General features: G+C 38.1%; 1 protein-coding gene across 3 annotated transcripts in view; it reads right to left on the bottom strand.

Moving 5' to 3' along the window:
* The window catches only part of SMOC2 (SPARC related modular calcium binding 2), a 141,183-nt gene that overhangs the window by 95,788 nt on the left and 30,079 nt on the right, over window positions 1-15,316 (bottom strand). For all 3 annotated transcript variants that reach the window (XM_053939204.1, XM_053939203.1, XM_053939202.1), the window contains exon 2: window positions 832-1,003. In XM_053939204.1, the coding sequence (XP_053795179.1) occupies window positions 832-1,003 (172 nt within the window). The remainder of the gene's footprint in view (window positions 1-831; window positions 1,004-15,316) is intronic.

Genomic DNA, 15,316 nt, shown 5'->3' on the forward strand with positions numbered 1-15,316 from the left:
AGATGATGTAGAAAATTGCCTCCTGCAGGTTGAATTGGTATAGTCCCTGCGGTTTTCTTTCCCCCGCCCCCTACCTCCACTCCCTGCCACTCTCTTTAGGACAGAGGGAAAAGTAAATCTTTATGACCACTGTTATTCTTACATATTATTCTTAGATTTCTTTTAGAAAGATCACTGTGTTGGGAATTACCCTACACTTCAGTAAGGAAGGTGTGTTGTCTAGCACCATGCTACTCCAAAAGTTAAAAGACTTAACTGCGGATATTTTGTTTGGCTGCTTGTCACCAAAATTCTCTAAACAGAGATCAGAAGTAAAGGAGTGGATGATATAGGCAGGAATGGCCTGTGAGGGGGTCTATGCATGTGCATTTTTTTGGTTTTCTTTTTTCTCACTCAACTCACCCTACCACCACCACCCTTGCCACACTATGGGATTGCAGTTAGGAAACACGAGACTTAAATTGACCATCTCAAATGCAAAATACCAAATTGTACTAGACAGGAAACCTTGCAGGATAACTATTGTAAGAGTTTCTCTGAACCCGCCAGTGATATGGTCCTTCTGAACAAGGACCTGGCCATGCAATTTCCTTAATAGTAACTTAATGAAAAATAAGTTGATTTGGGAGTCACAATTTTGATGAAGGTTCAAGATTAATTTATCTTTAGATAGAATATTGTTATAGAAATAACAGGATAGATATCAACCCATTTGCTTTTAGAAAACTCTTCAAGTCCAGCACTCCTGGTTTTAAATTCACAGACATTTCAAGCACTATTTTAGGGTCTATTATTTTTCATTATGGTCAAGGGAAACTTCAATTTTCTCACCTTTGCAGTTGCCTCGGTAGGCTATTTCCAGTTGAGGGTCTTTGCATTTTGCTCGTTGAAACTCACACCGGGACAGAAAAGTTCTTCCATCAGATGCACAGAGTGATTTCTGAGGGGAACCTGCACAGTCCAGGCTGCATTCTCTGTCTTTGTCTTGGTCCACTCTCAAAAACTAGGAAAAAAAAAAAATTAATGCTGTAGAAATGCTATTCCCATGTGAAAACTGCTCTGTGGTCTCCTTCCCCAGCAAAGACATATAAATACTACCCAAAACTGAAAAGAAAGTTCTGCCTTTTTTGGGTATTCAGATCTGAGCTGATTCATTATATCTGGGATTTTTCCACTGCTGCTGTGAAATGGCAGTCATTGTAACATCTCCATAACATACACCAAATCCAGTATCACAATTAGGAAGTCTCTGAATCCCTTTCAAACATTATGAACCTCAAAACAGTAACTTGGAGTTTTTGGAGTGAAAATGGTGATTGAAGAAACATTCTTCACAACAAAAATGAGACAGCAATGGACATTTGCCTATTTTATTAGATATGTATTAATTATTCTAAAATGACAAGCCAAAAAGTCTGTTCTAAGATCCAAGTAGGATTTTTGACATAAATATTCTCATTGTGGATTTCAATGTGTCTCTTTCTAGTTTTGACACAAAGTACACTGAACCCCAACCTAACTGTTCATCCCTCCAATGCCAAGACAGAAAGGCTGATGAGTTTGGTATCATCCTTGGCACTGTGAAAAGATGGAGCTTCTCACCCTGAAACACGCTGCCAAAAAAAAAAAATCTAATCAGATCTGATGTCACTACATGCCAGCCAAAATCAAAGACAGATAAAAACAAAGGTAATACTTTATCTTCTGAGCTCTTGAAAAGCTGAGACTAGGGAGAAGGTGAACTCAGTAAGTACTCAGATGAATTTCTCTCTTTCTGCATCTTCTGAATGAGCACAAAACTAAGCAAGGCATACAGCTACCAGGAGGTAATCATTGTCCTAAACATCATGAGGTGCCCAAGAAAAGATCTCCATCCAGCTAAAGCCCTGTTTTCATTGGTTCTAATTCATCATTACAAACCTCAAGCAGAGAAAATTTTGAACTTCAGATGAGAAATGAAATTAGGAGGAGGAAAATTTCAAGGGAAAAAAAAAAGAGAGCACAAAGAGGAGTATCTGGGATTAAAATTTTTTTTAAAAATTTGCTACATATATTTCCCCTGCATTTTGTTACACATAAGAAATATATAAAGAGAGTTATAAATCTCCATAATCCTCATACTTAAAACTGTGGTCTATTTCCATTTCCTATCATTTAATGTGAAGAAATACAGATATCTTTCTGGAGAGTCTGCATGAAAATTGAGAGATTATCTCAAATGTATCACTTTAAAATAGTAGTCATATGGTTGGACTTTTACCAGAATTTTTATATTTTAGTGGCACACTAAGATAAATAGGAAAGCTTCCTTTTCCCAATGTTTTTGAGAAATTTTTCACTTTTAGGAATAATTAACTTCAGAAGCAAATTACTCACAAATTACACACAAACCCAAACTCTTTCTCCAAGGAATCAAGCCATAGAGTTCCAAAAATGGAGGACAGATTTTCCTTGCTCCCCATGTTGGTGTTATTTTGCAGCTCCTTCTTGCCGAGAGAAATTAATAATTAGGTGAGCTGAGTGGAAAGAGAGAACAACTGAAGTCATCTCCCTTTACCTGCACAATGAGTAACACTGAAGACAGACATCCATGGCTCTGAACAACCTCCAAACCATGTTGGTCTCCAGGGCTTGCCTGGGTGCCCTGATGAGCTGCACTGTGGGAGCCCTGTGAGGTCGTCCTAGCTTCCCTTTCTTGCCTGGGAGGCATCTGCAGGACTCTGAGATTAGGCCTACTTAAGACTATGAAAAGGATTTCTCAATGAAAAATGGACCCCATGGGGCCCCTGGCAAACAAAAATGGATCCAGTCCTCTGCTTTGCCTCCAACTTCCCCTGAGGATTGGTGATGGCAAGTCAAGTGATTTCCCTCTTTCTATTCTGCGAAGTAAAGAATACAGCCTTTCTGTGTGTAGAAGACTACCCCTCTGTAATGGCTAGGTACTTTTCCACCCTTAACTTATCCTCAGCAACATCCCTGTTGAGCAGAAAACTAGTTTTCAAAAGCACGGGAAAGCTTTGTGACCCACAGAAAAACATGCAGCAGATCAGAGGACTGAATCCAGGCACCAGAAGAAAATCACACACAGCAGCAGTCTAACCCCTGTACCATTTTTTTCCCCCAGAGTTTCCTCATTTGTTCTGTTTTGAACTGTTGCAGGAGTTAAGATGGGTATGCCTGACAGTAACACTGTGGACAGAAAATCCCCTTAATTGTTTGAGGAACAAAATCCACTCCCTTGAGAGTATGACAATTCACAGATAAAGCTGTATTTTAAAGGGCATTTATCCGAAGAGTTTTATTTAAGTATTTGATTATTTCAAAGCCTTAGAGGAGATTAGGGCAAATTAAGGGTTCAAAGATATTCAAGCAACCTGCAAAAGCAGAGGATGAAGACAAAACCACTTGAATAGATTATTGGTTAGCCAAACCTCATTAGAGAATTTGGATTGTACATTTAAACAATTTCCACCAACCTAGTCTAACTGAGGGATTTAAGAGCAGGAAGGACAAAAAGGCAAGCAACTTTAAGGAAAGACAGCATGAAAGAGAGACTAGAAAATGTATTTGGAAAAAAAAAACCATACAGAAAGTATGTGATTGGCTTTTGGAAGATACTTCATTGTCATCTTTACTACAGCAGTATAGAATGGTACAAATCAAAATCAGTATTACTTGCTCACATAGCCAAAGGAATTGATGAACACATCAAAAACTAATGCTGAAACAAGAATGGGCTATAGAATTTCTCATAATATTTGCTACTTGTGCAAACAGGAACAAGCATAGTCAGTGACAGAAAAGCTGGGATCACAATAGTGCACATCTTAGAGCTCTCATTTCCTATGAAAATAGTCCTTTTGATTAAAATAGGACAAAGCTTTTGTCCTATACAACAGGATGGATTTTGATTAAAATAGTTTAGAGAGAGAGAAAAATGGTTCAATACAGACCAGAAAGTGACTCACTCTCAGTACTGGTTCATCTATGTCTGTCTTTGAATTCATTTAACAAACAAATGTGTTATTGTACAAACACATGATTCACTGAAAGACAAGCTTAAAGCAGCATTTCTGTTGAATGCTGGTAACAACTGAAATTAGGCCAACAATAGCTGACCAACCTGAGATGAAATTATTTTGAACAACCAGCAGAAAGTGGACAATTATGGTGAAACCTTATTAAAAAGCAAAACACATTTAATTGAGAGGTGTTCTTTCCCTGATGACACAGAAACCAGCCTAGTCATGTTTCAAAAAATTGGTTTCAACTAAAAATTATTCCACACATTAAGAGTCACGACTCAGCTAGAATCACTGTAACTTATATTCTCCTTTACATTTCAGTATCATTCATTTCAGCCTTTCCAAAGCACTACATCTGACAAGACCCAGCTTTCAAAGACTTACTATTCTGTACTAGGCACTGCTTTAAATTCTCATGTAGTATTTCTGAGAAGAAATAATGATAATGGAGCTATAGCAGAAAAATGTTTGATTTTAGGTTTAGCTCAATTAATAAAAATTAGTCATTGAAGTTACTAGATATGTGTACCCATTTGACAGGTATAAACATTTCTGAAATATCATTTACTGTCATATATTTCTGCCATTATGGAATTCCAGTGTTTTCCTTCACTGTCTCACATTTCAAAGAATTTAATGCTGGATGAAATGTATCACTGATGACCCCAGTGACCTTTTATCAGAGTATGAAGTAGTAGACACATGAAACCTTGCTTAAACTGGAGGAAAATATTTCTGCTCCGTTTTTTGATGTTTTCTGCTCTGATTTATCTTTCCCCATCGTTTTTGTCACTGGTGCCACATCTAGGCTACGGACAGTCAGGATGCTTATTTCTTCGACCACAAGCAATGTGTTGCAGTCAATGAGAAAGTTTTTCCAGTACCTTAAGAATAGGAAATTGATGTTTTCCTTACTGTGCTATTAAACTATTTATCAAAATATTGTGCACATATAACCTTGCTCACTGCTATGGTGTAACACATATCTTTACCTTACACATATCTTTACCTTATGCTCACTCTTACACAGGGATTCAGTGCTATTCCCTCTGGTCTACATCCTGCAGCTACATCATTGCAAGGGCAGAAAAGATCTTCAGATAAAACTGAGTCGCATGCACACCTTTGCATTTCTGGTGCACAGATCTGTGACCCTCACCCTCTGTAGTTCAGAGAAATTCTCCTTGCTTCTTAGCAGATGACAGAGTATAAGGTGAGAAAAATGGTGCTTGGCTAGAGAGCCAACAACTGGATACACCTGCAAGCAGAACTGCCAGCCCAAGAAAGCAGAAGAGTCAAGAGCAGTGTTATAGTCTGGCCATGCAGAGCACCAGCATTTCTCTGCATTGGAAGAAAAGCTGACAACAGACACACTTAGGCTGAGGCAAAAGATTAATTATTGACTCTGGCTCAAGGCCTCTTAAACAGTAATGGGAAATGCTTTACTCTACATTTCATAATATAGTGCACAGCTGTGGATTTTCTTTTGTTTGACTGTTTTCTTTTGTTTGATTAATCTGAGCAAGGCAGGACTGTTTTCCCCTTTTTTTTTGTTTTTTTCCTTAAATATGGGCCAGCTTGTCTCTAATACTTGCAGTCCTGTAGAGACCTCCTCAACACAAACAGGCTGCACATAAAGCGTAACTCATAACCTTGCTAAACTATTTTTAATTTGCCCTAATATAAGTTTTCTTAATAAAGCTGAAGACCAGGAAACCACATTTTCTGTCTGTGGATAGAAGCCTTCATTCTTTTCTGTAACACCAGCTTGGAGTCTGTGGACTATGAAAAGACAGACATTAAATTCCATGGATTTGGATAGCTCATCAGAGGTTTTTAACTAATCTTTCTGCAATTTACAGATTCCTTCAATTTTGACTGTACCTATATATCCTCCACTGACACTAGGTATTTAAGCACATTCACAACAGGGGTTTTTTTTGGTTGTTTTGTTTTTGTTTTTGTTTTGTTTTGTTTTTTGTGGGTTTTTTTTTTGTGGACCCCTTATAACTGATATACAGATTTTCCCTTTGACCAAATGAATGCTACTTTCAGAATCTAAAATACAGTTCAAGATTGGTCATAAAACAGGAGACTAACACCTCATCTTGGAGGGCTGAAGGCCAAAAGGGCCTGAAAAACAAGAAGAGAGAAGATGGATGCTAGACATCACTGATTTGCTTGGAAAAGACTACTGCAGAGTACAGTTTTGAAAGGCAATTTCTTTATTCTGCATCTGGTTACTGTGAGGTGTTAAATATAATGGTCTGACTTCCCTGCTGCTGGCATGGGAGGTCTGCATACAAACTATGGAGCAGTGCACTCTAAAGTGGCTCTGTGCTGAGAGCTTTGTGCTGGTGAAAAATGTGCTGATTTACAGTGATTTATGTAGTCATGCTGTTTCTGTCTGATAGCTGCATGACAGGCAGATGTGGAAATCTCCAAGCTAAGAATATTTTGTTCCCTCTGGGCTTGTCTACAATGGAAAAATGAGTTAGACAACAACAACACGTGTGTGTGTGTGTGTGTGTGCATATTGTGTGTCTGCATACATATGCAAGTTATAATCTGTAAAGTCATATTCCCATGTGTATTTCAGAAAAAGGAATGATGTTTAAATATCCATGCTACACTCTGACTTAGAGAGCATTCCAATCAGCTAGTCTGTCTCAGTCTGCTTCACTGAAACACCACTAATTTTTTCAATGTTTATTTCTTTATTCTCCTAAGGAATGAAGCAGAACGTGATCTTCATGGGTCCCTTCCAACTCATATTCTATGATTCTAAAGTAAATTTACAGAACAAACTCTACTCTCATTCCAATGCCATGGGAAAGCATTCAGCCCTAGCACTAAAATGGATGGAAAACTTAAGTTCTCCTTATCCCTGTTATTTAGGACAGTACCAGAAGATACCTTCAAAATATCTGCTCTGTATAACTGCTGTACTCAACCAATCTTAAACAGATTCGTTCATCTTGTGCTGTCCCACTGAAGCAAAACAGTCCTTAATGACTGTTCCATGACAAACCCAGAGCTGTGTACTTGAAATTGTGACCTTCTTTTGTTTACAAACATACAGGACATCACCATTAAGGTTAAGCTTGCATGGAGGAATTTACACAGAAGCCATCACACACTGGGCCTGTGCAGCCTTAAGAAAAAATGAATGCAAGGAGACCTCATTCATGTGTATATATACCTAAAGGTGGGTGTCAAGAAATAGGACAAGAAGAAATGGGCAGAAAGTAATGCACAGAAAGTTCCACCTGAACATAAGGAAGAACTTCATGGTGTGGGGGACTGAGCACTGGAACAGATTGTCTAGAGAGGTTGTGGAGTCTCCTTCATTGGAGATATTTGAGAAGCATCTGGATGCAATCCTGTGCAGAGTACTCTAGGAGAACCCTGCTTGAACAGCAAGGCTGGACCAGATGACCCACTGTGGTCCCTTCCAACCTGACCCATTCTGCAATTCTGAGACTAATCAGATATGATTCTGGTGAGCCAGAACACGCCTGTGCTTGCTATTACAGTGGGCAAGGCCATTTGCACTTACAACAAAGAATCTCATCAAAACATTTCTGTCTCTTCTCAAGGGTTCTTGGTGTGCATCAGAATGTTCCCATTATATTCCCCTATCAGACAAGCGAGCAGATTATTGATTTCAATGATTTCAATGAAGTTCTCTCAAACTTGAGAAAAAATGAATATTTGTTCTTTATTTATCCCTATTTTTGCAAAAAATTAGTGACCCAGCCACAAGAGTGCAGCACTCTCCAGGGTAGCAAGCCATGATCATGGTGTCATAGTGTGGAACTAATTGTGTAGACTACAAAAACTAGAAATTGGCAGCTTTAGGATAAGCTTCACCTGCCCTGGAAAAGACAGATCATGTCCTAAAAACATCCCTTCTACCTTATGAGCTGGAGAGTCTGATAAACTAACTCTCCTGTAATGAGAATAACCTATCCCATAGTCTCAAAAAAATCAAAGGGCAACAAACTCTCAAAGTCCCAGGTTTCACACAACTGAAATAGAGGTGGGCTCTAGGTTTCAAAAATAACTTTATCAAAGGTCTCCTATAGGTTGTGCATTTGCAGGGGCACACAGGAGGCAGAACTGTCTCTAATGCCTGCTGAGACACTGTTTTATTGAAAAGGGCCATGTTAAACCTTTGCACACAGACACCCCCCAGCACCACTACCTTTGCTTCATTATATTTCATGAAACTTTTTATATATAACTTATGTATAGTCTCTTTCCCTATAAAATTTATCCAGGATGGTTGAAATAAACAGCTAGAGTATGCAATTTCATTGAGTGGGAAGTTGGAGTTTGGGTTTGTTGGGTTTTTTGTGTTGTGGTGGTGTTTGGCTGTTGCTTTTTTTTTTTTTTAATCACCCAGTATTAGTACTTAAAGTCAGCTCCAAGTTGCCTGCATATCAATTAGAACAGTGTTGTAATTTACTCCTGCAGTGCTTGGAATGCAGTAAAGCTTTTGGAGCCTCATTGCCAAAACTACAGTCTCCTCCTGTTACAACCAGCACAGAAAATTATTAAACAGGGTTATGATTGATATGTTTTGTTTTGGCATGTTATTTTTTAAATGTTTATTGCTTTAACAGGTGTTTTTTTAAAGTGACCTCTACTTTGCTGTATTGATGGAGGGATTGGGGTGGGGGTGAATGTCAGCGCAGCCATCATTTCTTTTTACTGCTGCTTCACAAATTACTAAAAAAGGCAGAATATCTCAGTTGTGCAACCATGTAAACTAAAAAGGATTAGGCTGAAACTGAAGCAAACCATGACATACATTCTTTCTTGCTTTCAAGAAATGCCACATGAATGCCAGAAAATGCTACAAGAACAAGAAGTCCAAATCTACTCTTTTTTCCTCTCTATGTCTTAAAAAGAAACTCAAAAGCAGTGAAACCATACCTCTTGAAGGTCTATTCTCTTCAGTAGCTTAATTCTAGGATCTGGTTCCATTACTAGTAATGTAAATATACAGACACCAACAGAAGCAGGCTTGGGCTCCAACTGAGTAGCACTCAGCCATGGTGAATCTGAAATGCCCTTTCAGAAGGACATTTCCCTGATTAATTTGAATGCTTCTATAGTACAGTCTTTTCAAGCATAAAGCACTCACTTCAAATGAGTCATGCCAGAAGCTGCAAAATCTGAGCATCAGAAACAATGTATGAAAAATGTTTTGGCACTGACCCCATACAACTAAAAATAAAATAATGGTCTTTATTTTCAAGACATGATAAATACTATAAGCAACCCTAAAACACACTTTATCTGACTAAATTCATTAATTTCCAAGATGAAGACTTCTTCATATTTCATGAAACCCCTTATTTTTGCAAACTGATCCTAGTGTATTCACTTTAGAAGAAAACAGCTAACACATTTAAGGGCAAATGATCTGTAACCTTTTCTTTTCTTCCAAAAAACAGGTTACCTAACATCTCAGGGGTAAGAAAAATCTTTCTGTGATTTTTATTATAGTTGTTTTTAACTTCACTTTAACATAAACAGCTGGGGTTTTTTTTCATTTTGTAGCATCCAGAAAGTTAAGAGTATTGAAACTTATGGTATGAATTGCCTGAAAACTGAATGTTAGATTGGGATAGAAAGCATGACAGACTTGTACAGTGCTTAAAACAAGCTAGCACTACCTCTATGTACATGTAACTCTAAGAGAGAGCTCAGCCTTTTCATTTTGTCAGTGTCTAGTGGCATCACTTCTCTTGGTTTCAGAGTATTACCAGCAAAGTATACAGGTTCAACAGAGTCAAAAACCTACAGACATAAAGACCTTTAGTTACCAGAGACAGGACAAACTAGCATAAATTTAAGTTGAAACTCAAATTGAAAGGGTTTCTAATCTGAAGGTATTCTGTTCTGCATCTACTGCAATCCACTAGTTGCTGGCTGTGTCATGTGTCCACTGCTCTGCATTTGTCCCAGGTCAGTGGTAACTTCATGCCCTTCATTCTTGTGGTATTGTTATTCATAATCTTTTCTTTGGCGGGTTGCTGTCATTTATAGTGTTTCTTCTCAGTTGCCAGAAGTCACACAGAGAGAAAATAAACAGAGAAACAGTGGGATGCATTGTCTATGTATTGAATTATCCTCTAGTTTACTTAAGCTTTTCATAAGTACTGACCCAGCTTTCGGAGTACAAGTGGGCTAGCACAACCATGATGTTAGCCAGTTTCTTGAGACACAGCTACTCTGTTTGGCTGGTGTCTTTCATAACCTCAGCAACAACTTTGGAAAATAGACAAGTTTTACTTCTTAGTGATGTTTAAAGGCTGCTTCTTTGAAAAATACTTTGGCTTCCAATATATTGAAAAGCTATTTTAAAATACAAATAAAATCTAAGTGAGATCAACATTTCTATATTTGAGAGGTTTCTTTTAGGATTAAAGAATATCAGTACACACCATTTAAAGTGTTTGAGGTAGCTTAAACCAATAAAATTAAAGACAATGACCTATAACTCAAAAAAAGAAGCTTTAGGTTAAACCTCTGTCACAAATTCCAGAAATATCTAGCAGACAGGACACACAAAACTCTGAAAATGAGCTTCTAAATGGTCATTTCCAGTGTAAGGTATCATTTTTCCTGGAATCATGAAAGGGGGACTTCCTTTCCTTTGCTCACCTTTGCTCTCTCCCCACCACATGCTGAAGCAGCACTCCAGATGCAATTACACTGAGGGATGTCAAAAAAAAAAAAAAAAAAAAACTTCATAAGAAGCACTTACCTCTGTGAAAAGGAAATAATTTATTAAAGGAATAGAGGGACCCCCCTCAAAAGCTAAAGTGGTGATACAGTGCTGGATGTTGCATTGCAGACTTGTAGGGAACAATCTCCCTTTGTGGGGGACAGAAAGGCTCAGCTAAACAGGGCTTTCCTATATCTGAATTTCTATGCAACACTATTTAGTGCCTATCACGATCGGCAGGCAACTGGCCACTCTCCATATGGCTGGTTGCCTTCTCTTCCTAGGGAACTAATGAACACAGAGGCATCTCAAATGACGAAGACACAGTATGAGACAATATCACAACAGAGCATTTCTTTTTATAATTTAAATCAAGTAAGCAACTGATTCACGCAGGGCAGAAACTCGATAAGACATCAAAGGTCTAATCCCCAAGCCATAAAGCTGACTTGCTGACAATAACAGCAGAGCTCTCACTCTCTTACATTTATCACTGCCATCAGCTCCTTCAGAACAAAGTATTTGGGAAAGAAGGCAGGCAGCTGAGTCTGGGAGGCAGATTTTGCTCTTGCTAAACTGCTGATCTTAAAATAACACGTTGATAGGTTTAAATACTGTCATCTTTAAAAAGAGGAATCATGCTAAAAGGAAAGGGTATAATAGTACACATTTAGAATATACAAGGGTTTACCAATCTAGTCTAATAAAAAAAAAAAAAACACTTTCCACAGGGACACAAGAACCTTAAGCTTTTTTCTCAAACCACTGGCAGTTCTATTTCCTCTTAAGTTTGGAGTTTTATGGAACTCTTGTATGTTTGTTTGTATGTTGGGCAAAACCATTTTTCCTTTAATTTAAACCATTGTTTTCCAAGGAAAAAAAGTCATTAGGAAGCCATTTATTTCTAATTATTATGAGGATTGTTTCAAAAGAAAAAAATATGAAAGACAAAATTTTGTGTGCATCTAACAGTGGATAAAAGGGGTCAACAAACCATGATCCAAACCAGACATAAAAGAATTTTTTCAAGTTCTTTTTCAGATTTTAAGTGGCCTCTGCTTTCTTTGTCAGAACTTTTCCTTGCAGTTCTTTGCCTTCTACATACCAGTTGGCCAGTAGCTTCAAAATCCGTCATAAAAGATCACCCAGTAGTCCTAGGAATGTTAAATTGTCATACTAGCAGTACAACCCATTACTCCCTTTCCACCACAGACCCAAATATGTGAGATTTCTTGATAGCATAAGGAATTATTACGGATGACAAACCAAATGGAGGAGAATTTGAAGAGCTTCCATTTGAGTTCCATGAGCAAAGACCTCACAACAGTTGGTGCAGTACCAAAAAAAAAAAATCCCCAAAAAGGCTGTAATGACAGTCACACATACTGTATTGTAGATGAAGAATCGACAATAGAAGAGACTACTGCACTTCAAAAATAAAAATAAAAATGCTGGTTTTAAACATAGTGGACCTGAGAACACATAGAATAAGACTATAACAATTTATTGAGATCCTTTTTAATAAAAATCACCCACATCAAAGATTTTGTAGCATTTGGGGTTTTTTAATGTTATGCAATCAGAATTAATTTTTGCACGATGGAGGAACGTATTCCTCCTAGACGCTGTATTTGTGATAAGAAAATGCTTGTAATTACTTTGAAAATACAACAGATAAAGAACCCCTGACCTCTAAAGAACAGGTATTTCATTTTAATAATATTTTCTCTCAACCCACAAAGTGAAAGAATTAAGGCCCAGCAAGTTTCAGCTCTTATCAAGAGCTTATATAAACATCATATTTTTACAGCTCAAGAGTGAAGATTTCTGCAGTCTGAAGTCTCTGATGCAATATTTTGCATTTGTGGTTTCTAGTTATACTTGAAAAATCAGAGAATCTTTTCATCTCTGATTATTTTTGTTGGAAGCCTATAATTATCTCATGTTACAGATATGTTTTTATGCAGCGGAATTGACCAACAAAATATAGGCAAATGTGGCACCTATGAAATATTTTCCTATTTCACTGTGAAAAATGGCTCCCTGATATGGTTTTGCACAAATTATAGCATTTGGAAGAATATTTGAGAGAGCCCATCCCCTTGTAACAGGCAGACCCATCATACCAATTCCAAATCCTCTTCCTCCCAATGTTACAAGTTGTTGCCTTCCTTGTAGCATGGAATCCGGCTTTCACAAGTCTTACTTTGTCTTTTAGTCCTTGTGAGGTCAAATAGAGTAGCCTCAGCCACAGCTTTGTTGCATGGAGTGGCCTGGAAAGCCGGCAGTCGTTTGGCTAGTTTTGACCACATCTCACTGACATGGGAGGAAGAAAAGAAATAGTGGTGCTGTTTTTAAAAAACTTAATCTTTTTTCCCTGTCATCTGCTGTTCTGGTTTGAAAGCAAAACCAGTGAGAGACTCCAAGTCAGAAATACAATTTATTGGGAAAAGGGAAAACAAAAGACAAAAATACACACAATGATACAAAAGGAAGACCACTGGCAAAGTCAGAATGCAACCTGACACCCGCTTTGGCCAGCGTGCTGGTAGCAGTCCAAATTGGAGTGGCTGCAGTCCTCTTGGAGTGGTAGATGTGGCTGCTGTGTCTTCTTGGAAACCTGTGGAAAGGCTGCCTTTCTGTCTAGAAATTCCTGGATTTATCCAGGTGGGAATGCCTAGCTTCTCCCCCTGGGCGGAGCATCTCACAATGGGCTGATGTTATTTTGAGTCACAAGGTGTGTTCTTAATCACCTGTTAAACAGAACTGGCTCTTGGAGAGTGTTATCTCTGAGTCATGAGGTGAGACATTGATGGGCCTATTAACAGGAGATAAGGAAAACGGTCCAGATGCAACTGCTACTCGGATGGTAATAGGAAACATCTTGTTGCTCAGTCTTGGACATCTGCCTCACAGAGGAAAAAAATAGGATATTACACAACAGATGCTAAGGCATTCTCACCTCCCTTTATGTTGTTGCCTGAGGAAAAGGAACATCAGGTGAATGGACTAAGGACAATTGCTCATTTGTCACCATTCTCTGTAGGGAGAGCTTGGCGAACTACCTAAGAAGAATTACAAGCTGCCCACCACAGGCTACTGCTGCTCTCTGTGGACAGCACTTAACCATATTTAAAGTAATTTTGATAAAAATGACAAATGACAGTGTAAATATATTCAGCCATGAATATGGTTTGGACTAGATGAACACCGGTATTTTTCATGCACCTTGACAAATGTTAATCACTGTTTTAACTGTTCAGAAAACAGGAGAGCAAATGTTTTATGTTTTATTCAGCATGCCCATACAGGAGAGACCTTCTTCTCTTTAAGATGTAGGCCTGGGTGCATAAAATTTGTACCTTATCACCTAGAACAGATTGCCTCTGATACCTAAGTTATCCTTCTGTCACCTGCAGTCTGTCACTTGACCTGTTAGATACCATACACTAAGCTTGTATCCCTAGGCATTTCCTACAGCACCTAAGGGCCAGATCTTTCTTTTAATTAAAGTTCCCTGAGCTCTGTCACCTCTGCAATCTACACCACAGCTCTAGCCACAGCTTATTCAGAGCAGCATCATTAGCTGACTGACACATCTGCCATAGGACAGACTGACACATCTGTCATTATCACTGTCTTGGACCCAAGTTCACAGGTAGAAAAGTATGTTCTGCTATGAATTTGTCAGATATGAATAGGTGCCAAAGCACCACAGATTGCTGATGCAAACAACTCCAAATACTTTGTGGTATTTTTCCATTATTGAAACAATCCATAGAAAATGGCTACACCTTTAAATAATTCTTTTGGATTCACGTTTTAGAAAGCTAAAAATCTAAATCCTCTGCAGCTGCTTTTGATACCCAAATATACATTCTCCCCAGAACTTTCCATTAAAGGAGAAAATTTCTGCTAGCATCAGGTTCCAGACAGTTAATTTAGTCACAGAGATGTGGTGACTTGTTCAAAAGTCAAAGAGGAAGTCTGTGGCAATGCTGGGAATTAAATACAGGACTCCAGAAACTCCTTCCTGTTTTTTAACCACATGTGTCATTCTTCCAAATGGTCTTTCCTACATAAGATTTAGTCATGACTGAAATAAGCCCGGTTCATTAACAAACCAAGGACATGGCAAGACAAAAATTATGAGTCCTTCAAAACTGGCACATGGATTTTCTTATTAAAAATATTTGAGGCTATTTTGTAGACTATTTTATGACTCTTGTTTCAATTTACAAAAAAAAAAAAACCCAGCTCTTCACTAAATGTCATTTTTAACACAATCTAGGATGATGTTCCCAGGAAAAAACACAGGCTAATCTGTTTGGACTCTGCATGTTATTAGTTCTCTCAAGTTTTGAACAGTGTAGTACTGATTGGTTTTTAGTTCCTTCAGGGGAAGTCCCGAATTCAAGGTCTCTCAGAGTTCTCCACTTCTGAGTCTAAAAGAGTAGAGGAGAACAATAATAATTTAGTTTATAATAGATACACAATTTCAACTTTCCTTATTGAAATAACCATGGCTCCTTCAAAATAAAGACAATAT

Source organism: Vidua chalybeata, chromosome 3 (genome assembly GCF_026979565.1).
Source record: "Vidua chalybeata isolate OUT-0048 chromosome 3, bVidCha1 merged haplotype, whole genome shotgun sequence".
NCBI lineage: Eukaryota > Metazoa > Chordata > Aves > Passeriformes > Viduidae > Vidua > Vidua chalybeata.